This window comes from Vigna radiata, chromosome 7, assembly GCF_000741045.1.
Source record: "Vigna radiata var. radiata cultivar VC1973A chromosome 7, Vradiata_ver6, whole genome shotgun sequence".
NCBI classification, from domain to species: domain Eukaryota; kingdom Viridiplantae; phylum Streptophyta; class Magnoliopsida; order Fabales; family Fabaceae; genus Vigna; species Vigna radiata.
This window is the reverse complement of record NC_028357.1, coordinates 39,665,577-39,692,017: the sequence shown is the minus strand read 5'-3', so window position 1 is coordinate 39,692,017 and position 26,441 is coordinate 39,665,577. Positions and strand designations below refer to the sequence as shown.

At 33.1% G+C, this 26,441-nt stretch overlaps 4 protein-coding genes across 7 annotated transcripts; all 4 read right to left on the bottom strand.

The window, feature by feature from the left end:
* Positions 1-1,031: 1,031 nt before the first annotated feature.
* LOC106769259 (protein starmaker) lies at positions 1,032-4,617 on the bottom strand. Its single transcript, XM_014654796.2, has 3 exons — positions 4,033-4,617; positions 1,780-2,035; positions 1,032-1,641 (listed from the first exon to the last, which is right to left on the bottom strand). Exons 1-3 carry the CDS (start codon positions 4,333-4,335, stop codon positions 1,262-1,264), a joined length of 939 nt encoding a protein of 312 aa, XP_014510282.1. The 5' UTR covers positions 4,336-4,617; the 3' UTR covers positions 1,032-1,261.
* A 3,828-nt stretch (positions 4,618-8,445) lies between these two features.
* On the bottom strand, positions 8,446-11,800 carry LOC106765820. The gene is made up of 4 exons (XM_014650568.2): positions 10,527-11,800; positions 10,142-10,360; positions 9,541-9,632; positions 8,446-9,359 (listed from the first exon to the last, which is right to left on the bottom strand). Exons 1-4 carry the CDS (start codon positions 11,619-11,621, stop codon positions 8,660-8,662), a joined length of 2,106 nt encoding a protein of 701 aa, XP_014506054.1. The 5' UTR covers positions 11,622-11,800; the 3' UTR covers positions 8,446-8,659.
* A 1,585-nt stretch (positions 11,801-13,385) lies between these two features.
* LOC106767710 (glucan endo-1,3-beta-glucosidase 8) lies at positions 13,386-15,489 on the bottom strand. Its single transcript, XM_014652652.2, has 2 exons — positions 14,939-15,489; positions 13,386-14,662 (listed from the first exon to the last, which is right to left on the bottom strand). The coding sequence occupies exons 1-2, from the start codon at positions 15,286-15,288 to the stop codon at positions 13,537-13,539; spliced, it is 1,476 nt and encodes a 491-aa protein (XP_014508138.1). The 5' UTR covers positions 15,289-15,489; the 3' UTR covers positions 13,386-13,536.
* Positions 15,490-18,618: 3,129 nt separating this feature from the next.
* On the bottom strand, positions 18,619-24,788 carry LOC106765544 (tRNA (guanine(37)-N1)-methyltransferase 2). Of its 4 annotated transcripts, none has more exons than XM_014650208.2 (12): positions 24,716-24,788; positions 22,915-23,176; positions 22,743-22,840; positions 22,560-22,664; positions 22,165-22,227; positions 21,895-21,968; positions 20,545-21,076; positions 20,350-20,454; positions 20,008-20,166; positions 19,368-19,474; positions 19,085-19,159; positions 18,619-18,967 (listed from the first exon to the last, which is right to left on the bottom strand). In XM_014650208.2, the coding sequence occupies exons 2-12, from the start codon at positions 23,157-23,159 to the stop codon at positions 18,908-18,910; spliced, it is 1,623 nt and encodes a 540-aa protein (XP_014505694.1). In that variant the 5' UTR covers positions 23,160-23,176; positions 24,716-24,788; the 3' UTR covers positions 18,619-18,907. The 4 variants fall into 4 exon arrangements, with proteins under 4 accessions (XP_014505694.1, XP_022639388.1, XP_014505695.1 ...); XM_022783667.1 differs by lacking the exon at positions 24,716-24,788 and adding an exon at positions 24,505-24,665; XM_014650209.2 differs by lacking the exon at positions 20,350-20,454.
* Positions 24,789-26,441: the final 1,653 nt, after the last annotated feature.

Sequence of the window (26,441 nt, the reverse complement as noted above, 5' to 3'; positions counted from 1 at the left end):
GTAATAACATAATTGGTGGAAAGCAGTACTTGCAAAAGGAAAAAGAAAAAGTTATTAATCTCTTTCATAAAATACATTAAAAAATAAATTATGAATTTTTGATTGATAACTTTAGTCTGAGCAAGTCTATTGACCATACAATATTATTTTGTTTGTATAACTATTAAATGGTAACAAATTAAAATGATGTATTATTCATATATTGAGTAGTTTTAAATCAAAATAAATTTCATATAAAACATAAAATGGGAGATGATTTTATTATAAATAGTATAACTGTGGAAATCGAAGTCCCTAATATTCATGGTTTTCAGAATAAAACATGAATAAATTAAACTTCACTAGCATTTAAAAGTAAAGGTGTTGGATCAAAAGGTGATGCGAGAACAAGTAGAAACATTGAAATTGAAAAGAAAAAGAAAAAAAAATGACTCCGAAACTACCCGTTCTTGCCAACTCCACTTGATGTCAAAGCTTGACATGACTGAGTTCCAAGAATGTCTGAACACCTTCTGATCTCAAAATTTAACAAATATTTGATCATACGGTTGACCACCCACCAACTTAGTATTGGTAAGATCATTTTAACCCATACACTCATCGGAGGGGATGAAATCTTAAGCCAGCAAAGATAATAGATAAAAGGGTTAAATATGTTTTTCGTGCCTTAATTATTGGTCGTTTTTGTGTTTAGTCCCTCTTTCAAAGTATAGTACAATTTAATCCTTCAACTTTAGAAAACTATGGTTTTAGTCTTTTTTACCAAATTTTTTAAACTTTATTTGCTGTTTCAAGCACGTTACATTATAGCATTTGGATTGTTTACACATTTTTGCTTCAATGTTAACTTAGAAACGCGTTTGAAACAGCAAATAAAGTTAAAAAAATTTGATAAAAAGGACTAATACCAGAGTTTTCTAAAGTTAAAGGACTAAATTGTACTATACTTTGAAAGAGGGACTAAACACGGCCAATAGTTGGGGGACGAAAAACATATTTAACCCTAGATAAAACAATAAGAACAAGGAAGATCAAAAACAAAAAATACACTGATAAAATACTTCTGCTTCCCACCAAAGATAAAATTAGACAAAACTTACTCAAAGTCAAATTAACTAAAGCCGCTCCAATGTTTATTTTGCATTTGCAAATGAACAAAGAGCATATGCTCATATCTATGATATAGAAAGATAGCAAAATGGAAAGGACCAAAGGAAAATTAAACACCAAAAGAGAAGATACAATAACTTTGACCATCTGTTTACCGCACTGGCTGCTGATTGTAGTGAGCTTTCTCTTTTTTCTTGGCTGCAGCCAGCTTTGCACTCCTTGCAGCAGCCTCATTGGCTGCAGCACGTGCGGCAGCATCCATCTCCTTGCTTGATTTCTTCTTCTTCATTGAGGCAACTTTCTTAAGCCTCTCTTTAACATCAATTGCAGAATTATCCTCAGTCTTCTCTGTTTCAGCAGTTTCAGAAGTTGTATTTCCAGCCTCCACACCATCAGGCTGCTCTTGTGTTTCTTTCTGCTCCTTCGAAGATTTGTCCTTCTTCTTTTTCTTTTTAGCATTTTTACTTTCCCCAGTAGCATTCTCCTTCTTTTCCAGAGAACCATTGATATCCTCTTCTTTCTTCTCAGCACCTAAATTTTTTTAAGGCCAGAAAAAATTCCAAATATGGAGGATTAAGTTAACTACATAGTTTCAGTTGACATAACTAATATATTTAAGAATATTTTACTTTCTATACGTGAACACAATTAAAAACGCATTAACTTTACCATGGGAATCATCCTGGCTAGAGGGTTCCTTTGAAGAGTATCCTAGCTCAGCCAAAACAGCTTCAAGTTCTTCAAGCCCCTTTTTCTTCAATTCCTTCTTTGAAAGTTGCCTTTCAGCTTCCTTTGTAACCACTGGAGGTTCAGCAGGCTTCTGAGGAACAGGCTCGACTTCTTCTGGCACATCTAAGTCATTTTCATGTTCATCCTCAGCATCATCATCAGCATCATCGAGACCTTCTGACTCACTCTCACTTTCCTGATTTCAAGTATTCATCAAGTATACCAGTTAGTGGATACGTAACCAATGAAACCAACAAAAGAGACAGTACACGTACATGTTAATTGAGAGAATTAACATGTTAGACAATTTTATTTAGTTCCTTATTTCCAGACATAGCTAATGAATGATTATTTGTTAAGACAGCAAAAGAGTTTGAAGCAACAACCTTGCCTAAGGTCCATATTTAAGTTCGACCATTGTTGGTTTAAAATGTACATCTTTATACGTTGTCCCTCTTTTTTGCAGTAGCTTACTTCATCATTAGACATTTTTGGGGATGATTATTTAACACTAATATCACGATCCTAATATTTTTTAGGCAGAAAAAAAAAACACATCAAAAAACTTTGTTGCTGTAACAGTGTAATAACATTCCAATCTTTATTGATCTGCTGATTTAGTCATAGTTGTGCAACCGTTCTTAATACTTTTCCATGTATCTGATTTTGTGTTTAGCTGTTGTATATATGATATATGCAACACAAGATCACACCCATAGGATAAAGTGGTTCCTTATACTTCCTCGTTTGTCTGTTCTTGCTTTAAGCTGTCGTATATATGATTTGTGATAACAGCTTCATAATTCAGCATTTTGTATATGTGCAATTAACAGCTTAGTCTTTGCTAATCTGATTTAATGATGCAGTGGTTCTACATACTTCCTCATGTGTTTGATTTTGTGCTTAACTGCTCTATATATGATTTATGTTAATGGTTTCAGGATGTGGAGTCTTGTTTACTTCCAAGATTATGCCTTTAATTGCAAGTAAACAAGATCAAATCATGAAACCATTAACATATATCATATAAAGAGCAATTTTAAACACAACCAAAGAAAATGGGGAAGTATATAGAAGCACTGCACTGATAAATGAAATCAGCGAAGACATAGACTAAACTGTTAATTGCAAGTAAACAAAACCCCAATCATGAAGTTGTTAACACAAATCATATAGAGCAGCTAAAAAAAGATCATACACGTCGGCAAGTAGAAAGAACTGCAGTGCCATTATAATCAAATCAGCAACTTGACAAAGGCTAGGCCGTTAATTGAAGGTAAACAAAATGTCAAATCATGAAATTGTTAAAATAAATCACAAAGAAGACTGTCCAAATATTATGACTAAGCTAGACAACTAAAACAAGAATCGGCAAACCAAATTATAAAATTATCTACAGAACTCAATAAATATAAGACAACTTGGTAATAACTGATAATGATTATTGAGAAGCTAGACAACTGGAATAAGATTTGTATAATCATTATAAACATAAACAATAGAAATAGAACAGTAAACATTCTTAAATGTGAAAGCTGCACAGCTTTCCAGCAATTCAGTCAACAGTCAACAACTTTCATGAAAAGCTTTCTCCCCCAATATAAAAAGCCACCCAATACCAAAAATCATATGAAATCCAAGTCCAAATAAAAATAACAGAAAAATACAAACACCTTGCCCTCCCCTTTGCCACAATCATGGTTAAAAAAACATTTCAACTCAGATTAATCTTCGTATCAATGTGTGTGTATAAGCATCACTCAACTATCTATATCTAGATAGCTCTCTATTTATATAGATAGATAGATAAACACAAATGTTGGTGTAGTAGTTTGTGTCCAAACAACTCAACCAATACAGGTAAAACACAAATAACAATCCGTGCCAGAAACTAAAGAATTCACAAAGCATGGAGATATAGGTACGTATAAAAAATAAAATCCTCTAAAAAAATAATCATCAACATTATTTTAAAAAATGAATAACTAATTGCAATCAATCCAGAAGTAGTCCTTGCAACTCAACCAATCCACAGCCAGATTAAAGACAAACAACATCAATACAAACAAAAACATTGGGAACAAAAACATTCGGAGTTACTAAGATTATACACTGAAATAATTAACAATCAATAAAAAAACATTATAAAAAATAATTTAAACTATAAGGCAAGAACGGGGCAGGAATTAAAACCTCAGCAACGGCGTCGTTTTGAGCTAAGGTCTCGGAAGCAGGCGGGGCGGCCCAACCGGATTCAGGAGGGGCTGTGGTAGCATAATAGTCGTCATCATCCTCGTCGTCAACATCAGCCCAGGATTTAGAAGTAAGCGGCGCAGGAGCCCAGAAAACATCCTTCTTCTGAGGGTCCTGGACCTTGGACGAGCCCTGCTCCTTGTCGGGCTTCTTCTTCTTTTTCTTCAAGCTGCCTAGCGCCGCGAAGACGTTGGTGCTGTTTAAGACAGGCGCCTCATCTCTCTTGCTTCCTCCACCAGCCATTCCCAATCCAAGTCACAGTAAATGTGGGAGCAAGATCGGAAACAGAAAAATGAAGAGCCAAAAATTCTAGGGTTTTGCGGCGGTGTGATCTGAGATTAATGAAAAGAAAAGGGAGGGTTTTGGAGTGGGGAAGAAAGAGGATAACGCAGAAGGTGAAACAGTGAGTTGAGGAGGTGGGAGGCCGGGGATCAACAACAAACTATGGATGATGATGATTTATCTAGGACTGGAACTGTTTACATAGGATTACCATTACCACTTTCATGCATACATCCACATACATATCTTTGGGATTTTATAGCCCTGATTCTGTGTGCGTGTTTTTTCGGGTGCGGTAGGGTCCGTGTGGATGTGGTACACTGCTTCTAATGGTACACACGTGTTGTCAACCTTTGACAATGAATCATCGCATGATCAACACACGTTTCCTAAATATCTTTTCTGATAATTTTAAAATTTTTAAATAAAGTATTATGGTTACCTGATTTAAAAAAAAAAAAAACATAAAAATGATTTTTATGTCAAATTATTGATTTCTTTTCTTTTATTTTCTAATTTGTTAACCCAAGGGTCGTTTTTAGAAATTTTAGAGAAACCTGGTTTAACGGATAAGAAGACGTTAGACTCTGGAATTTGATCAGATTGTTGAATTGATATTTTATTTTCTTATTTCTGTGAATGATATATTTAGTAAAAAAAATGTATTCATTTTTATGATAGTTTTATATGTAATAATTGTTAATTGAAATGATGTAATTTTTGTTATTAATTTATCAAAATTTATTTTATCAATAATTAAAAGTTTTTATTTCATTATTGGAGAGTTGTGGAAATGATAAAACTCAATTTATATAACACTGGTGGAAAGGAAACATGTGAATTATATCCATATATTTATTATAATAAATTAGTATAATTATAAAATAATATATAATTTTATAACACTGGTGAAAATTCCTATAGAATGGTAAGTGTAAAAGATCAAGCAGAAAGTAAGCACTCCTGTTTTTTCATCATATGTCTACTGTTTTTATTTTTCAGTGCCATCAATTACAGGGTATTAAATTTTGTGAGTGTATTCACAAAATATAAATAATAAGATCAATAATTACCAATGACAGTGATAAAGGTTGAACAAAAGCAAGTTATAATATTTGTAATTTGATTAGTTAATACATATCAGCTATTTATTTGTGTATTTATCTTATTGTTTGAATATTTTGATTATACTACATCAGTATATATGTACTTAAGTTCAATTGTTCGATTACATTTTCCCAATATTTATGCTATGCTGTATTTTTATTATTTCATGCATTGCATCAATATTTTAATTTATATTGAATTTAGAAAATACAGATTAAAATAATTTAATTTTGTAGATAGAGGATAAAAAGTAGTTAAAAATATAAAAAATATAAAATATACAAATGTAACAAAAAAGTTCATCAACTAATTATTTCCATAAAATTTAAAACATATGTTAAACGATAATTTAATAAAAATATAACAGTTTATGATTCTCAATTATGATAAAAAAAAAAAACCTATAATGTATCTAATTAATTGTTTTATTTTTTCTGTTTATGGCTTGGAGGAGGTGGTGTCAAATTCATCACATCAAGGTTACTAGTTTTGACTTAAACATCAAATCATTTTGGTTTTATGATATTAGTTTAGCAATAATTAAGAATAAAACTTATTATTATCCTAGTGGTTTGTAAATAAATTGAATTAGGAGTAGAAAAAAATATAAAATTTCATAATATTATTATCATTGATCTTATAATATTTTCTTAAAGTTGTTTAAAAAATACATTAAAAATATAAAATAAGTTAAAATAAAATTGATAAATTTATAAGAAATTTTACAGAGATATTTAAGACCGCTCTATCTTTTAGTTATTTACAAAATAACTAAAAATTTTATCTAATTTAACATCACACAAAAGAACTAAATAAAAGAATAAAGGTAAGAGAAAATAAATCAAGAAAAAAGTTACTGCAGTATTAATGAAATTATTACTCCATTGATTATCATTATAGTGTGATGAGAGACAATGCAAAAAGGAGATATTATAAAGCAAATTATTTACCTGCAAACAGTTACAAATAACATGTATTTTCTTTTTCCTTTTGAATTTATAACATTTATTCGAAAGATTAATATAAAAGAGAGAAACAAATTTTCCAAGAATTGGAAAAAAATGAAAGACAAAATTATTTTTTATTAAATATAAATTATAAATTTGTAGCCATTGAAAATTGTAATAGATATATTTTGTCACACAAATGAATGACGATATTTTAACATCATCAAATATAAAAAAAAAAAAAAATCACTTGACAACTAAAAAAAATGTTTTTTAATTATATTTATTTAGTTTTTTAATATCAAATTTTAACACATATCAATATATTATTGAAGTAGATTTTAAAAAGAGACTATTTTTTTAAGAATTTCAAAGTATTTTTGTATATGATATGAAAAATTTTACTTTACAAAAACAGATATCTATTTATGAATTGTTCCTATAATCAGAAAGTCATTCAAAACAATAATTATCACTTATATAGATCAGCTATTTGCAAAAAATTCAACTTCAATCAAATTCATTAAAGCACGACACAATTTAAAAGAATATTACTAAATAGAATTATTATACAAATAAAAGTACTATATTATTAATTATAATTTAGATATTTTTAAAATGATTAAATTTTCATTAAATTTTTAAGACTGTATACCATTTTTACAAGTCACTTTATTTGAACAAATTAATTCAATGAGTATTAATTACATTTAATTTGTATTTGATATATATATATATATATATATATATATATATATATATATATATATATATATAATTTAGCATTATAGGGTATGTTAAATGTCTAGTACAAGGTTAAATTATTGTATAAAAGAGGAATATAATCTTATTTTATGAATTAGTTTTATAAAATTGAATTATATTTGAAATATAACATTTTATACACTTTTAAAATAAGTTATTTTGAGAAGTTATACCAAATACTTCTTTTGTTTATTAAACTAATAAAATAAGTTATTAGTTAGCTTAATGAGCTTATAAAACACACAAATATTTTGATGCCTAATAATTGAGTAATAAAGTTAATCTCTTATAACTTCTTTTTGTTGAGTGATCTATTTGTCATACATCTCACAACAATGTCATAACATTATGTTTTATTTAGTTAATCTCAGGAATGATGTTCTAAAGCCATTTTTTAAGAAAACTGTTCTAGTTTTTTTTTTTTTTTTTGTGATATTTTAATTTATAGTAAGATTGAGCACCAGTGGAGGAGCATGAGCATGAGCATGAATTGTTGGTTAAAAAAAGAAATGTAATTTAATCAACATGAATAAACAACATGAATGATAAAACAAAGTGTAAAGATCTGATTAATTTAATCAAAATCTTGAGATTGTGGATAAAAAAGTTCCATACATGTGGAAACATACTCAGAGACACGATTTTGATGGTTATAAAAGAAACCACACGCTCCCTTATTCTGAGAAGTTTTCTTTAAGAAAGATAAGTTATAATTTCTTCCATTAGTAAAAATTTCTATTTTGTCTATTATCATAATTTTTTCACAATTTTTTTTTTAGTTGTGAATACTTGTGCATATAGTCTCGTACCCAACACACTTACTGGACTAATATGTTAGAATTTGAAGTTTCATGAGAATCCGTGAAACCATCATAGATCAATTTTCTCCTTTGACAAGGAGACCTTTTTTAGGATTTATAAATAAGAGAAACCAAAAATAAAGTTAGACAGCAAGACAGTTGTTGATAGTTTTTTTTTTTTTTCAATTTAACCAGGTTTTATTGTTTTATTAAGAGACAAGCATAATTGTGTATGGGAAGTTACAAGTGACACCAAAAACTAGAGAAGGAAAGGAGGAAAAATAAAAGAAATCATGCAGGGTAGAAATAACTTAGAGATTGTAGTGATTATGGTGTTGTACTCTTTCGGTGTCATATGTGATTTAACATCTCTATAACAATTGGTTTTGTATCATATTACTTTAAAAAATATCTAAATTTTAGCATCTGAAAAATATAAATGTATAAGGAACAATAATCAAGCTATATGACCTGTTCAATCTTTTTGTAAATACATTAAGTCCATTATCTCAGTCACACTGAAATACAATGAAATAATAATAATAATAATTATAATAATACCTGAGCATTTGAAAACATTCTTATCCGATGATGAGGGAAGAAGCACTTCCCGTTCATCGATTTGAATGAACTTTTTGAAGTTAAATGGGAAATAAACTCAGAAATTCATGATGAAACAGAATTATCAAATGTCGTTCCAACATGCTGAATGACAAATCCGTAGATCTTCCTCTTCAATTTCTCAATTTTCTCTGTAAGTGAGTCATTCCCTTTGGAAACCACTCGGTCCAGCCATGCATTCACACGCTTCAAGTGCGACAAAACAACAGCAATGGAGCCACCGTCCAGTGGCAATGTTTTTTTCCCATCAGCTGTACACTCTCCAAACACTTTAAATCCTGCATCAAGGGACTCCTCAACAAACCGTAGAAACCACATCTGCATTTCAGATAGCAAATTTGCACCAAGCTCTACTGTCTCTTTCATTCCACCACCTCTTGTCCACACACTAGCACTCTGACGGGATGGTGGTGATGAAGGAACCATCATATGGCTCTTAGCTGCACCGAGAGAGTGTCGTTTTGATAAGCTTTTCTGCAATGTTGATGGTGGATCAGCGGCGGTGCCAGTAAGAAGGGATACTATCTGTAGATCAGTGGCCAAGGCAGCTTCGACCCAGAGAGTGAGGGACTTTGACTGTTCTGAGGGAGTGTTGTTGCCTTCAGGTGTCTCTGAATAATATCTGTTGGCAACGGCTTCAGCCGTCGCAGTTGATTTCAGAACATCATCGTAGATAGTGAAAAATCTGTCTATTGTTGGCAAAGGATTTCTAGCCTGGCACACTGAGCACAGGTCTGAAAACATGCTGATATGTCGAAGGAACAAATACAAATACATCATTCATGTTAGCCATTACAGAGGAAGCCAAAGTATGTGAAAATTGAAAAGAAAATGGAATTTTCATTTTAGTTTAATTATTGAAACTTCCGATACAATTCAAAAGAGTAGAATCCAGTACAAAATCAAGGTAAAAGTCAAATTGTTACCTTAAACTTCTTATAATACATTCAGTAGCATTGGCCTCCTCTAATGCTTCCGCAGCAGCAGCAGAGGCAAGAACCTTTCTTTGCATTGCTTCCTGCATTGGGTTGATAAAAAGGGACTAGGACTTATTAAATCAAATCAATCGAGTCCCTTCATAAAAAAAAAATTGAAAATTTACTGACTCTGTTCTATGCTTTTGGCTTGTTTTTGTTGGATTAAAATCTCCTATCGTTCTAAAAAAAAACATGGTGCTAACACTTGTGGAACAACTCATAGTATGCGAAAAACATAATTATATATATTTGCATGTGAAAAAGCCCTTGGTTTTTCTCGTACACTCACTGTCATCAAACTGCAATTTACTTTAGATGAGTGCAAAATCTGTTACTTCTTGTGACAAAATTTAGTTGCAGTTACCTAGATATCTTCAAGACTGTTATATAATTAGTAATTAAGAGTAATCAGTTCAATAGAGTGTTAGCTGGTTACCAATGGAAGCTCAGAACTGCGACAAAAGCACTAGAGTTTTCTCCTTATTATGTTTAACTCTAGCTTATATCAAATGATAACGACAAAGGAGTAGTAAATTGTTAAAACCCATACCTTTCCGAGTCTTGCAAGGTTCCCAGACACAGCATCAAATGGAACACTTCCATCGGTCCATTTCTTTTCATGAATGGTGATACCCATAGCTGCAAAATTGGATTTCTCTTCAAGGACACAACTCTGAGGAGATAAAGCTTTAGTTTTCTCATTGCTAGAAGAATAATTGCTACCCGGTTTCTGACCACTCACGTCACTCAAACGTCTTGACATCGCAGCCTGCAAAATTGAATCAGCATTAGGGCCAAACCAAACATATACCAAGTAAGGTGCATTGCATTGTTTCTAAAACAAGAAAAACAATTGAAATTCGTCACTTCATGCTCGATCACCGGCGGTTACGCTCTACACTTTTCTACTTTTGGTTCATCTCTATTTCATTTACCTGAGTACGCAAAATTGCCTGCGCGTCAACCTTGTTCTTAGAACCACCCTTTTCTTTGTGTTCAGTTTCAACAGGCGTGGCCGGAGGTTGCTCATCCCAATTCTTCCTCGCACTCTTGGACCCAACCAGCGCATCGGAGACCTTCGAGATCCCGGCGACAATGGTGGCCATCTTCTTCTTTGCGGCGGAGTCCACCACCACCGGCGATACCTTGAGCCCGCCGGACAACCTCCTCCCAGGAGAAAGCGACGCCCGCCGCGGACTAGGTGACGGCTGCTTCCTCCCGTTCGGAGAAGCCTGCCGGTACCTCGACGGCACAATAATAGCCGGCTCCCTGGACACCTTCCGATTATCCTCACGCGCCGAAACGAGGCTGGGAACCACGCACTTGGACGGCACGGGAGACGCCGACCTCTTCCCTTTACCAGCGGGAGAGGGATCCCGCTCCACCGCAACAACGGTCTTGTTCCTGGACGCCGAATGCGACCTCTTTGCAGTGGCTGGGGAGAAGAATCTCTGCGGAGGCAAGTTGTCTCGAGGCGCCAGAGGCTCTCGGGAGACGCGTTCTTTGTCTTTAGGTTTATGTTCTTTGGGTTTAAGTTCTTCGGGGCTGGGATTAGGGTTAGGATTTCGAGGTTGGGTGGGGTCGGTGTTGGAGAGGTAGAGGGAGAGTGGGTCGAGGTCGGAGTCGGGAAGGGGTTGGATGAGAAAGTGACGCGTGGAGGGGGAGATGCGAGCGACAAGGGGCTCGGGGGTGCCTAGGAAGGGATGGCGGCCGGCGAGGGGGCGGATGGCGGAGACAGAGGGGAGGGGAGAATCGAATTGGAAACGGTCGACGTGGACGAACTGACCGAGCTGGAGGCGGTTGGAGAGGATGAGGTCGGTGTCGGGGTGGGAGAGGAGGACGTAGGTGGAGTTGAGGGAGTCGGAGAGGTTGAGGTAGAAGCCCTGGTTGGACCAGAGGTCGGAGCCTGCGAGGGCGGGAACGATTCCGATGACCTGGAGGAGCGGGGAACGGTGGTCGCCGGTGACGCGGGTGTTGGTGTTCATGGCTTGCAGCATTTTGAGGAGAATGCCTGGAGTGAGGGAAGCCATTGCTATTGCTGTTGCTTGCTGTCTTGCTCTTTGCTCTGAGACTGATTCAGATGAAGCCGTTACAAAGAGGTTTTGTATGCGCTCTTTGATGTCTCTTTGAATTCAAATATTTCTCCCGTTACTCTTGTGATTCTCTTCTCTACTTACTATTATCACGCCATTTATTTATTTATTTTAATTAGCCTGCACTACCCCACACGCCTATTCACGTTTCAACGTTTCTTTCACTTTTTAAAATTATTTTCTCTATTTTTTTATCTGCTTTTCTTTTTAAATTATAATAAAAATAAATGAGCAATGTAAGATTAAACTTAGAGGATAGTTGGTGCAAATTGAATCCAAAACTCTTTCTGCTAATATGGTTGCTTATTGAAGCAGGCCCAACAACTAGTTTAAAGATTTTCACAGCTTTTAATTATCTATATTCTTTAATATAATCATTAAAAAAAATATCTAAACTAACTTGCAATTTCTATAAATAAACATAAAACAAATTATTAAAAATATGAGGTTCTAATAAACCTGAAATAAATGAAGATATAAATCATCATGATCACATAGTTGATAAGAATTATATTAATATCTTGATTTTTATATACAAACAATTATAATGTTGTATATTTAACATGTGAAAATTCTCTTTAATCATTATAATCTTAATCAGCAAACTTTTTTAGGAATCTAAAAATCAAAATCTCATTGAATAGAGATGAGAAAAGTATAATATGAGAAAAAAAATCATAATTTTATTATAAAGGTTTTTAATTGAAAATTAACGTAAATCTCTTATAAGAATAATGTGTCTCGTATAAGATATTCAATACATGTATTGAGTTGTTACTCATCAAGTTAAAAATTAAAAAATATATATAATATTTTAAAATTAAAATTTCATCTTACGATATTTGAAAAATAAATAAATTAAACATTCACATTAATATTACAAATTTCTATTTTTCATTTCTTTAATATGTTAGAATTTTATAAAGAAGAAAAAATATGTAAAAATTATACTCATTTAGAAATACTTGACATATTCCTATTAAGAAGTTTATGTTTTTTTTTTTCTCATTCTTTCATTCTCTTATTTTATATTTCAAGTTGGATATTACAAGGGTGGAAATGGGACTTAATATTCATAATGTCTAATTATTTATTAGGTCCAGTGAATTTTTTCTTTTAATGTTAATTTATCTTTACTTAAAGTCACTCATTTATTTATTTAAATAAGTTTGATTATATTTACTAATATTTTTTTATTAACAATACTAAATATTACAATATGATTTCATCAATAGTCTTATCATTGGACACTCATTTGAGTTGTAATGACTCTAGTATATATTTTTTTCTTTATTCAAGTTAGATTTTTCTAACAATTCTGAAAAGATATTAAACAAAAACACAGATCAAACAAGTTGACCACCATTTCATATGCATGTAACCGAGTAACATGATATGATCATTAGACAAATAAAGGCACAATTTTTACAAACAAGTCTCATCGCTATTGATTGTTCGGAAATCCAACAAAAAACGTTTGAAAGATATAAAAAAACAATTCAAGCTGAAAGAGAGAGAGAGAGATATCAGGGGTGTGCGTGCAACTTTTATTGAAAGTTACTTTAACGAACCTTTTTAAAAGCATTTTTTCTTATTTTTTATCAAATTGAAGTTCTTTAATTCCTTTAAAGTTTTTTTCTTTTTTCTTTTTTGAGAAGAAAAATAAAATAAAATTGATCCAACACTAACTGCATAACCTGATAAAAAATCGTGTGTTTCTTTCTGATATAACCATATCAGAGGTTAACAGTGGCCAAAGTGATCTTACAACCAGATAAACAAATGCAACTTTTTCAAGAATATATAGTAAAAAAACTGTAGGAGCACATTATTGAAGTGCTCCATGGTTTCTTCAGAGAGAAAAGTATAGGAAAGTTACAAATAAATATATGCTGAAAGCTTTGATCAGAATGTTAGTGAGGCTTCCATGCAGCAGTAAAGAAGAGGCATAAGAGATCATTATAGGGAACTGGCAACCCTTTTCTGATGGATCATCATCTGTTACTGTGGCCAAACCAGTGAAATCACAGTCCCAGTCCTTTTGACTATTTACCTGATAATACATATTAAAGGCATAAGAAGCATTCCCAAGGAGAGTTAGAGTGTTACAAGAAGAACCATACCCCAAAGAAGTGCAATCTGATTGGCTACAAGCATAGTCAATGCTAGCAGCCAATAAGTGCAGATCCTTCACTTTTGGATCCAAAACACACCACCTTTTTTCCATATATTTTACACCCTCCACAGGGACCAAACCCTTGTTCTGTTCAAGTCCTGCCAAGTCCAATTCATACTTTGGTTTGCCATCAAACTCAAAAATCCCCCAATGCCTCTCAAAGTTGCCAGGAAGAATACTTTTGGCATTCTCATCAATAAGGCTGAATAGATAAATGTCAATAATACCTTTCCTTTTAGGAGTACCATTTCCACTCAGTGCATGCTTAAGCAGACCCATGTTGAACCTTTTTGCATTCTCAACATTGGCATTCTTATCACCATCTGTTGGCCACCCAACTTCTCCAACTATAATATCCATGTCTGGAAACCCTGCCTTCTCTAAGGCCCAGAGAAGAGTGTCCAAATTTGCATCAAACACATTGGTGTAAACCGAATTACCATCTATAAGAGGCCTGTTATTTCCGTCAAAAAATGCAAAATCAAAAGGGAAATGATCATTTCCATATAGACTTAGGAAAGGGTAGATATTGACAGTGAAAGGTGCATTGTTTGCATATAAGAATTGGACTATTTCAATGGTCTGGTCTCGTACTTCTGGCCTGAAGTCACCAGCTGATGGCACTTGGTTTGAGTCTGGGGAATAGTAAGCATCAGCATTGAAGGGAACAGTGACTTTGATTTGTGAACCAAAGCCCCAACTATTGAGTGCTGTTTGTATGTTCTTAAGAGCAGGCAGAGTTGTCTGTAGATAGGAGCCATTATATTCCTTAAGGAAAGGTTCATTACCCACTGCAATATACCTGCATCACAAGCATATGCAGAGTAGTGTTAAACTTTGACTCAAACATAAACACAACAGAAACTCATATATCAGAAAATCACATAAAGAATGATGCAATTTGAACTCTTTATGATAAACCGAACAAAAGAAAGAAAGATGCCAAGGAAGAATGCAGAAATGGACATGTATGAATCAAATAGTAGAAACATTGGAGAGCAAGAAACTAGCATGCGAGGAAAAGAAACAGAAAATAACGTGATGATGAATGCTGTATATACTCATAGGACTACTTAACTTGATGTTTAGTCCACCAGGGTACATGTAAGTAGTGACATTTTCATAAACCCAAGAATCTGCAACCTGAGGATTCTTACTCATATCCTCCAACATGTTGTTGGGTATTGCCAGCATTACTTCAATATCAGTCCCCATCAGAGCTGCCATAATCCACTCTTCAGCATCAAACAGCTTCAGTTTATCAACACCGTTTTCTTGAAGCATCTTGACCACCATGCTTGGTGGAAGCTTGTGAGTAGCCATGGTTCCCCAGTTGACTCCAACCCCTGAACCACAGGAGACCGTGGTTAAGAAGACAAGAAGAAATTCCACCAAAGACCAAACACATGGTGGTTTTTCTTGTGTCATTTTATGGTCTTGAAACTGTCAAAGATTCAAGAAAAGTGACAAAACAGAACCCAAACAAATGGGAGAAAAAGAAAGGGGGAAGGTATGACTCTTGGCTGAGGAATTTATAGAATAAGAGAGGTTTCTTTGTGAGTGCCTTCACAGAGAAGGTAAAACAAGGAGTAGATCCTGGAGTTTTTTACAATATCATAAAATGGAACAAAGATTCGTTCCTTAATTCAGTAATAATGCCAGCATGTGTTGCATTAGTGTTAAACTCTTAGCTCATCATCGTAATCATAATCATATAATAGTAAAAGACTAAAAAGAGTTTTCTTAAGACCAATCAAGTGGCTCTCCTACCACCATGCATTCCAAATCACACATCACAGGGCATTTGGGCCATTAGATAATTTAATCGTCTATTAAATGCTGTTTAGAGGGACAACAATATTCTATGAACAAAACCCAATCTTTGATTACAAAATTCAATCATTAATTTCCTCTCCTAACTATTTTTAGTGTTCCTATGTTGAACATTAAAAATACATTTATATTAGAAAACATTAAAATAAATGTCCATCTTTATATTTTGAAAACATAGAAAAAGAACAACACAGAAAAACCTCAAAGAATCCGAATTCCAATTTTTTCCCCTTTGATTTCCTGAAATTGTCTAGAACTAATCATACTATATGCAATTCTCTGGTCTCTACCCCACCAAATTACCAATGCATATAAAATATAAAGCTAATCAACATGTGTTGGAAATTTTAGCTTTAAGAGAAGTGCATACATTCAAATGTCCAAACTATAAGAAATATAAAGAATCATTTAAACGGCCAAGTTCTGATGCTCTAAAGAAAAGGCAATGGTGTAGTATTCTCTTTTGCCATAAAGTTATATACAGAATACTCACACCACAGCTATTTTCTTATGATTCAGGAACAGATTATGTGCAGAATATTCACAGAGCTACTTTCCTGTATAGTATGGAAATATTCTAAGAGGTTCTCAGTATTCTCTCTCGTTGATGCCCAAGTGACTAATCATAAAGCATGTGGTTTGGAACAGTTCAATATTCATTGATATAAAATGAAGTTTGATAAAAATAATAAAGAACAAAAATATGTTTACTAAGAGGTGGACTTTAAGTCTAATTCATCTCTAAAAACCTAACATGTGAAAACTTACTTATATATTATAAACTTGTCTTATATCATTGACGTGGAACTCATACTGATTTGTATATATTTCAAGTATAAGATTAAATATTAATGAGTGATTTGGTAATGGCGTGACACGACAAGTCCAACGAATAATAAATTTTGCTAGAATAAACTTTTAATACGTGACTCTGATATCATGTTAAAAAATCGATTGTAAATTTAACTCAATTTCACAAAATTAACTTGTAAAGTAAGGTATGTACTCATTTATTTATTATAAACTCTGACTAATTTATTTGTTTTCTGTTCACACAGTTGGAACACTAAACCTTGCGGAATTTATGAAGTGGTAGCATAGAGTGAGAAATTTAGTGGGGCCATTATTTGATTCAAGTTTCTGGTAGCGTAGGGAAGAGACTTTTGGTTGCTGCTCATGCAAAATGGGCACAGAAGACACTTTGGTTGTGGACAACGCATTGACTAGTAATTGACTAGAATAGAAGAGAGACAGGTTCGTCAATTCTGTAACTTTCCACCTTCAATTTACGTGTACTCTTAATCCTATTATCCTTTGTGTGTATCTTTTTGGTAAAGCATGCATATCCTTTTGCTTTAACAAAAGGAGAGTACGTCTAAGGACTCCATTTTGTATTACAAAGAGCAACACCACTTCCCAAATCTAGAAAATTAAATAGTCAAAAGTTAACTTCCCATGACTCATTCTAATTTCCCAGTTATTGTTTTATGATTAAGACCTTCAAAATGATGGACAGAGGTTTTTTTTTTTTTTTATGATAAAGGCCTTCTTTCAAAATGAGTTATGTGATGATCAAAGAGAGTGTATTAATCACTCCTTCATTAACTTAACTGCAGATGCATCTCTTGTTCTGTCATCAGATAAAGACATATGAATATGAATCTTAATCATTACGCTTTAATGGTTTTCACATCACTTAGATAGTGTTGTGATATTACTATTTTCAGATTATCCTGACGCAACAATAACTGATAAGGTAATAGCTGAAAATTTTCTACACTTATAATAAAATGAAATTAATTACATTTAAACTGTTAGACTAGTTCGTTATTAAATTAATTTGACTTTCAATAAAATAACTATGGAGATTGATAATGTACAGTTATGAATGATACTAATATATTAAAAAAAATTGTTAATGTTCTCAAACTCTTTATGATGTAACATTGAACAACAACAACAGCATATAAACTCCTTCGCTGAAACTGTGCTTCAGTACACTTTTATTGAGTAGCACTGTATGGTGCAAAGTTTTTTGGAGGAACTGATTACAAATAAAAGACAGTTTATTCTTGTTGGCTAACTGGAAAGCTGATAAGCAAAAGCATGGATTTGACGGAAATGTATGTAGGGAAGATAACAGTACATACTGTTTGACAAAAAGTTTTCATAACATTCAGGATTTTACTCTTAATATATTTGTTAATGCTAGGCTAAGTAAGATGTTACTTCTTGTCAATGTGACGCAGTATTTGTCAGTTCCAACTTCCAAAAAACGATTGTTTGCAGAGGAAGCACCAAATTCGTATTGGTGCTTCATATTAAACAAAATAAGCAGATAAACCGCTCACAAACTTGTCCACTTGTCCATTGTAATCCACTAAGTTCTGTCACCCTTTTTTTCCCTTTCTTTTTACCACTTTACTTACCAACCAATCAAAATCACCATTTTCAGGAAACCCTTCTTGACCTTGTTCAAAATCTAATCCTTTGAAGAGATTACGATTAAACGATTGATTGCAGAGGTTTCCTTTTTGGAGTTTACTAAATGATTTCCTAATCAGCAACAGATAAGGAAATATGGTATTACAAAGTAAATTGGCTCTCCAAAATATTTTCTATACAGATAATTAGTAATCAAAGTGACTGTACTTGAGGGACCCAGATATATATATATATACCATCGTCGTATTTAATAATATATATTTCTTTCTGCCGAAAGAAGGGGACATGATTTCATTCAAGATTGCACACCCTGGTACTCATCCCCCCTTTTCCGGTTTTCTGATAAAAAGTAATATTAAACATAAATTATCAAATATTTCTCATGTGATGAAGACATCCCCCAATTGTATATATCGATAGAAACAGTGGCGTTATGAGATGAATACAATTTGTAAACTGTTATATTTGCATAGATTTGTATAGTAGTTATTTATAGAGTACTGTTCGTTGTTTATAATTCCAAAGAAAGTACCACACATTGTATTACTGTTCTAAGTATGATTACGATGATCTCAAGAAGAATGACTATCCGTCTATAGTTTCAATAAATATGGCCTATTCCTGCTTGTTCAACTTGTCGTATTTCACTATCCTTGCTTTTGAGTCATATAGAACGTCGCACTGAATCCATCAATGCACCATTGTCAAACCCTGAAAACTATGGTAGTTATGCAAAGCTATCCTTTCTTCAGCATCACTAAGGACTATGTTATTGACCATCTTCTTTAACGCATCCTCCTGGCAACCTGAAGCTTAAACAAAACATTGCCTGCACAGTAAATAAAAAGCAAAAGCCATGAGTAGGTGACTATGCAAGGTCTGGTAACAAGAAGAATAAGTTTGAGTTACCCAAACGATAAACAACGTGAAATAGAACTATCCATACCTTGTTTGGAGCCACATCCCTAACCCTATGAAATTTTGAATCTTGTATAGGAGCGTTTAAAGCAGATTCTGCCACCTGAAAGATATAGTTCAATTAACTATCCGAGCAAATAAAATACATACATTCTATCATTATTGTCCATATCCAAGTAGCTAACGTAAACCATCAGGATGGATGGAGTGGAGGATTTTAAATACCACAAAACAGTAAAGTCGTTTATATTCTAACTTTCACATAGAAAAAAGAAGAAAACATGAAATGCTTTTTAGGACAATGAACTCACCGCTATGATAGTCTCTGGAGTCTCAGTCGCTCTAATGAAGCAATAGCAGTGAATCCATGGTAAACATCCTTTCCAATATTTCTTCTGGATTAATCCCCTGAATGAATCTGGTAGGCCATTATCTTAAGTCAGATATCGGTCCATAATTCTTAAAATGGTAATAAATTATATATATATATATATATATGAGTCTTGCAAAAGAATCTGCGTACATTGAATCTTGGTTAATGATAATAATAAAAAAAAGAATCCGCATACATTCAATCACATAGTAGAGCACAAACAAAAGGCTAATAAATAATGTCTTTAATGAATCTTGGTTTAGATTATGATAGCTCGTTAAAAGAAATAAGTTAAACGTCAATCAGATAGTCAATGGATCCATCCCACACGAAAAAAAATGAAGATAAAAAAGCTCTCACTAAAATTGATTGTAAAAATATGCATTTCAAAATATATATCGATCTACGTCCACCTAAAACAAGGGGGTGGAAGACAAATTGCCTGCAATTTCAATGTACTAAGCAAAGGAACATGTTTGAATACTCCCAATCCTATTACAAGGAAAAAAATAAGACCTAAGGGAGTAAGGCAAAATGATTTGTACGAAAAGGCTATATTATATCAAATGATATTGTACCTAGAAACTGAAGAGCAGATGCAGGCAGGTTCATTATTATGTGATCAACATGTTCCCAAGTTTTTGTGACAGACATTTCAGAGCTTCTTATTCTCTTGTTTGTGCTTCCTTTTCTCCTAACACCTTCAAGGATGCCAGTTTCATGAGCCTCCACATCCCCTGTCAAATGAAAACAACTGTAATTTTATTTAAAAACCTACACGGATTATTGTTATCAATATTGCAATTGTTTCCTTAACAAAACAGGTCGTCTTTTAAATCTTTTACATGCTAGAAGACGATCAAGTTACAGCTACTACATCTAGTGACAGCCTGATTTGATATGGGCAGTTCGTGGAATACCTTCATGATAACTAGAAGATCTTTTACCAGCAATTACAGATGTAGCACTGTGCCTGGTTGAACCCTTGACATCCCCTAAACCACTATTATTGTCTTTTGTATGAACTACAATGGGAATATTAGTATTAACTATTACGCAACATGTTTCCATATCATATTTAAGATACTTTCAGTTATTTACCATAAAGATATTACCAGTTAGCAACTCATTTTTAGAATTTGATTCAGCATTGTCTTGTATCCTGCATGTGTGACAAGTATCCAAAATGGGAACTTCGGACGAGAGTTGTGATGTAGCCTCAGTATTTGGCACTTCCATCAACTGGGACACAAATTTTCTAGCATCCATGTTGAAAGCATAAATACGATCATCAACCTTATTGATTTTGGCATTAATCCTCAGATAGTGAATGCTGTCTGGATTTAAATCATTTGCATAGACTATGCATCCTTTTTGCGCTGCAGGAATGGCAAAAGGACCTATACCGGCAAACATGTCACAAATGGTCTCCCCAGCTTGGAACATTGACACTAACCTTTTGTGTTCATGTTCCAATCTCGAATTCCAATAAACCAAACTGTAATCAAGCTTAAAAGTGGCACCATATTGCTTCACTTCTGTGATCATATTATGCTCTCCTGCTAAAATTTCAAACTCTGGCACGCGAAACTCATTTGTAATGGTTCCAACTTTATTGACAATAGTTTTGATTCTAGGATAATTTTTCTGCACAAACAGAGAAAACATGAAAAATAATAGGAAGAACAAGTATAACACAACATGCTTAACAGTTTAAAGATAGAATTCGTGAATGAATCTTTAAATGGAAATATTTGTAACAATTGCAAAGGGCGTGCTATTGAAACAAATACAGACATCAAAGCAATCATTCATCTTTGCTTCAAACATACATGAACGAACAGAGAAATATGTATGCCATAAACATGGTACTAAAATGAGGAAGCAGCATCGAATAGATCCAACAGGAACTCACACTTAGAGCACAGAATTGGAAGACCAAACTCCTTAAAGTAGAGCTAGTCCCCTTTGTTAAGACCGAAAGGGGGAGAATAAAAAAATAGCAAGGGAATTCTAGAGAATGCATAGAATAACCTAACCCACCCAAAGCGTCTCCATTTACTTCAATCTAGCCTACCTCTCCTAGATCCTTCCCTCCCCAGTTCTCTTTATGCTAACCAGTCACCTTTTGCCATAAAACACCTTGCCTAGTAGGCAAGGTTGTCATATCACTTTACAGTCCAAATTCCTCTACTCTCCTTCTGACATTGTCCTAAAGTAGCAGTGATATGAAGCCATATATGCTGCAGAATAGTAATGTTATATACCAAAACAGGGAATGGTCAAATGCTGACTATTCTGACCCAAAATCAATTAAAAGAACAGAATTCACTTAAGACAATCATCGCATCTTCATATCTGACAAATAAACATGACTATATATATATATGTGTGTGTGTGTGTGTGTGTGTGTGTGTATTGAAATTGAGACTTGAAGTCTTGAACCTTAGTGTAGTCACACATACATCATAAATAACCTTTGCAATAACATCTTTGTAGGGAAGTAATTCATCGTGTAGGTTTAAATGGGCAACTTGACCTGTATAGGTAGAACAGCTGTTAGTTTACCTGATATCAGTGGCTGACCCAAACAAATTCAATTGGAAAAGAAAATGAACACCGCTCCCTTCAGAAACGTGATTAAATAATTAACAAAGCATGTGTGCTGAGCTGATAACAAATTTAAATAAATTATAATTGTAGCAGTTAAAAATGTCAAAAAACTAAATACTTAACTATTGTTTCAAAGGATGAAGGCACCTCCACTCCAGTAGGCAATATCTGCTTCAGCACATGATCTACAAACACAAAATTTGTTGTACAATTGTAAATGATTTAGGATGGATGGGGGAAAAGCACACTGTAGGAAACAATAGAATCATTAAAAAAAATGTTTCTAACTGATGTAATACCAACATAGCATAGCAACATCACTTTGTTAAATAATAAGACACTCGTATGTTTCCACTTATTACAATTTTATACCAATAAATTGTCAATATTTCATCAAAGTTATTATGGTACTCCTGAGTAAAGAGGTACTCCGTAGCAACTACTCCGTCAATGTAAGAAATTCAATATGAAAGGCAGCCTCTACAATATGGTCTAACAGCACATTGCACTCACTCACCTGCACTCCAATAAGAATACCCTAGTGTCAACGAATAGGGCACAACTTCAATCTTACACAAGCCATTGAGCTCATCAATCTTTTGTTTTGGAATATCGGATAAATCTGTGCCCACAACATTCAAAACAAGTCATAGATAAGAATTTCTGTGGCAAGAATATAGAAGCAAAAGTTCATACACACCTGGATTCTGAACTTTGTCAGAGAATATAAGGTAACGGTTTTTGTCACAGGTAGGGTCTTCAATGATGGGTTTGACTCGGGGCTTGTCAAACAAGTAACTACAGATTCAATAAAGCAGAAATTAAAAACAAAAGCAAGTGAATAGAAAGAATAGATAGAGCAAGGTACCGACCCATTGAGGATTCGAGTGGCAACCTTGCAATGTTGGCAAGGGATTCGTAGAGCCCATAATTTGAATTGCACGTCAAACTTGCTCTCATCAAGATATGGTTTTGGTACCTTCTCGCGGTCAGCAACTGCATCATTGTCAACAGAAAGCAAGTTGTCATGTGCATGGGCTTGAGAAGCTAGCTTGTTAGGACAGTTCTCAGCTTTCCCATTCTTTACACAATTCATTTCAAGAGCTCCACTGTCCATTAGTCTATTTGCAAAACCTAGATATAACACATTCATCAGAATAAGACATCGCCAAAATTACACTCTTTTGTGGGCACACTTACTATTTAAATGAGCCACATTCAGGACTTTGTAGTTTCCAATAAATTTAACCAATAGTAGATAGTGTTAGCATTATAGAAATATGCATCAACATCAAAAGAAAAAAATGAAGAAACAATATATGCATTTGAGAAATGATGAGAGATTAACACATCTAAAAATTGATCTACTTGCAACTTGCACACATTCAATGTGCTCCAAATAATGAATTCAATTCCAAAATGGTAAAGGATTGATGTGGTAAATACTGATAGTCAAGAAAAATTAACGATTGCAGCAAATATTTACAAATAGATAAATATCAGCTCTAGAAGACTAGCAGCAATGGCTCAAAGACAATCTGGCCTCTCAGAAAGATATTATTATATAAACAAATGTATGCAATTCCCAGTAAAAAGCCACACTGCAATCAACCTATCACATGTATAAGGGTCACCAAAGTGACCAAAGTATAGCAAAAGAACAATGCTAATGTTAAAACTACTGTCAGTGTATTGTAGACAATCAATTGAGTAATCAAGCTTTTTCCAACTTAAAATGGAGGGAAAAAATAGAGGGACAAAGTGGGTAAAGGAAGTTCCAAATAATAGATTTCAAGAAGGCTCAGGTCAACAGCAGGTCAAATGATGGAAAAAAGAAAAATGACAGCCCTGATTAACCTCCTATGGGTTAAGAGCCCGTACACAACACTGCCTACCTAAACACTAAGCTGCACCTATCTGCATACTGATCATTTGAACTCAACGAGACTACCTCATAACAATGAAATTGAAAGATTTTCAGCACGCTCCAAGTGACTAACTTAAACACCAACAGATTCATCCCACTTTATTCTCGTTTAACCAAACTGAATGTCACCCGAAAATAATTGCCAAACAAACGAATGCTATGCCAAGGATCCTTTTCAGTTTCGATGCAAGTCGACTTGGTAAAACAATAATCCTATAAAAAGTTATTCATTGGTTTAAAAATGATTGTACACAACACTAGCGCGAACAATGTGAAAACTAGCATCGTTCACGTCTCGAAATGGATAAGAAACAAAATTATTTAATTTAACATTAAACTCAAAATATACTTTGGTGGATGGTAAGAGATTTTCATTCAATAAAACATATTGGTAAACATTGAATCGATCCGTTTACTGCATCTCCTTTCTGTCAATCAGAGTCACTGATTCATTCTTTGTCCAGTACCCATAAATAGTACCATGCAATTTTTCATCCATAAAGCAGCAACTAAGCAAAAAAAAAAAAAGCCAGACCTTACTCACGGCCATTAGCAACGCAGTCTTGAAATGGGCCTTAAATCCCAACAAAATTTTCGAACACAATTATTTAGGTAAGACAGAGACACCACCAAATTAAACAATAACAAATACAATGGTTCTAACTTAATAGACACATTATAGAAATAAAAAAATGCATGTACTTGTGTTGTTGTTGGAATAAGCAAAGTGAAGAAGGGAGAAGTACCTTGGCAAACGAAGCGGTTGAAAACAGGAACTGCAAGTCCAAAAACTGAACCAAAAGGTAGGGTTTTTCTATAATAAGATCTCAAAGGGGTAAAAAGATAAATAACAAACATTTAAATAATCTGATCCACTTCACCGTTTTTCCTCAACCCTATTCAATTTTTTGTGATAGTTATCTATTAAATAAAAATAATTGTATCGTTTAATAATACTATAAATTAGTAATTTTATAAGTTCGTATGTTTCTAAAATTTCTTCAGTTGTTCAATGATTCAAAGATTCTCACCCATGAAATTTGTATAAATGGGTTTGAATAAAGTTTTAATCTTTTCATTGTTTAACTTTTCTTTACAAGAATTAAACACTCTCTAATAATTCTAATAATTAGAGCAGTCAAAATAAGTTTGCGGGTCAATATGGTTCACATGGTTCGAACAGAGTTTGATTTGAAAAAATTATATTTTATTTATGCAGGTTAGATTTTAACCCGGCTTTTTTAAATCAGACTCACCACATGTTTAACCCGTATGAGTCGAGTTGGTCCGCCAATCCATTTACCTAATTTTATTTTATTAAATTTTAATTTTATAAAAAGATATTTATTAATTTTTTGTTTGAAAAAATTATTTAAGTTTCCTATTTTAAAAATTAATTAAACCAGATAGAAATTTGAGAGTGAAATTTGTTTAAAATTGATAGAAAAGTTTCTAATTTTATTTTATTTTAAAAAAGTTGTAGTTAATTAAATTCGTGGTGGGTCGAGCCGGTTCAAATTTTTCTAGCTTGCTAATAAATGAACCGGATTGGGTTGACTCACTAAGTGACCAACCCATAATGGACCGGGCAGAATTATCCGTTTTGACAGCTCTACTAATAGTTATTAAACACTTATTTTTATAAAACAACATTTAATGAAAAATATTTGAAAAACAATAAGACATACTTATTTTAATATTGGTTTGTTCCAAAGTGTGTTACATATCATTATTATTTAACTAAAGGATATAATTTTACTGAGTTAACCTTATTAGTCCACTTCACTTATGAAATAAACACACAAAACTTTTGAAAGATTATAATAATAAAATGTATAACTCTTTTGGAGAAGATTTGAAATCATTACAATGATATTATGAAAACTTGTAAAAGAATTTTTCTTTTCAAATATAAGTCTAAGAGACAAAGTTTAAAGAGAGAATGAGCATAAACATGTTGAAATAAGATAACTCTTGTTCTTTTTTCTTCATATAACTCTCTTTATATGGTCTTATTCGAAAAATATATTCATTACTTAAAGCTTTAACTTTCTTTTAGGTGTATATCCTTTATGGTAGAGAGTCTAAAACTATGTTGTATCAAAGTAATTATGTTTTGTGTACGGAAAAGACAGATAAAAAGCATAAAGGAAACATTCCTGAAATATATTTGTATCTCTTAACATTTTTCTTATTATGAGCATGCTTTTGAATAAAGGTGGAGACAGATGAAGAGAATACAACACAATAAACAAAAAAAGTATTAAAATGTACATGCTTTAAAATATCAAATGGTCTCAAGAGTTTTTTTGTTTAATATTGTCTGTTTGAATAACATTATGTTATTTATGATATATAAATTTAAGGTTTATTTAAACTTTATTTAGACATCTATATTTTACACTCTATTAAAATTCCTTATAACATTTAGCATTTATCTAAAATAGTTAAACATCATTTAAACACTATTCT

What these genes read in the sequence shown, in the direction of transcription:
- LOC106769259 (XM_014654796.2), bottom strand. Translation starts at nt 4,335, where the DNA reads ATGGCTGGTGGAGGAAGCAAGAGAGATGAGGCGCCTGTCTTAAACAGC. An exon ending in AAAACGACGCCGTTGCTGAG is followed by an intron (nt 2,036 to 4,032) that starts GTTTTAATTCCT and finishes ACTTGAAATCAG; the next exon opens with GAAAGTGAGAGTGAGTCAGA. An exon ending in TAGCCAGGATGATTCCCATG is followed by an intron (nt 1,642 to 1,779) that starts GTAAAGTTAATG and finishes AAAAAAATTTAG; the next exon opens with GTGCTGAGAAGAAAGAAGAG.
- LOC106765820 (XM_014650568.2), bottom strand. Translation starts at nt 11,621, where the DNA reads ATGGCTTCCCTCACTCCAGGCATTCTCCTCAAAATGCTGCAAGCCATG. An exon ending in ACCTTGCAAGACTCGGAAAG is followed by an intron (nt 9,633 to 10,141) that starts GTATGGGTTTTA and finishes AACCCAATGCAG; the next exon opens with GAAGCAATGCAAAGAAAGGT. An exon ending in TGTATTATAAGAAGTTTAAG is followed by an intron (nt 9,360 to 9,540) that starts GTAACAATTTGA and finishes TCGACATATCAG; the next exon opens with CATGTTTTCAGACCTGTGCT.
- LOC106767710 (XM_014652652.2), bottom strand. Translation starts at nt 15,288, where the DNA reads ATGACACAAGAAAAACCACCATGTGTTTGGTCTTTGGTGGAATTTCTT. An exon ending in CCTGGTGGACTAAACATCAA is followed by an intron (nt 14,663 to 14,938) that starts GTTAAGTAGTCC and finishes CTTGTGATGCAG; the next exon opens with GTATATTGCAGTGGGTAATG.
- LOC106765544 (XM_014650208.2), bottom strand. Translation starts at nt 23,159, where the DNA reads ATGGACAGTGGAGCTCTTGAAATGAATTGTGTAAAGAATGGGAAAGCT. An exon ending in TTGCAAAGGTTATTTATGAT is followed by an intron (nt 21,077 to 21,894) that starts GTATGTGTGACT and finishes CTGTTTGTGCAG; the next exon opens with AAAAATTATCCTAGAATCAA. An exon ending in ATCTTCTAGTTATCATGAAG is followed by an intron (nt 20,167 to 20,349) that starts GTATTCCACGAA and finishes TTCATTTGACAG; the next exon opens with GGGATGTGGAGGCTCATGAA.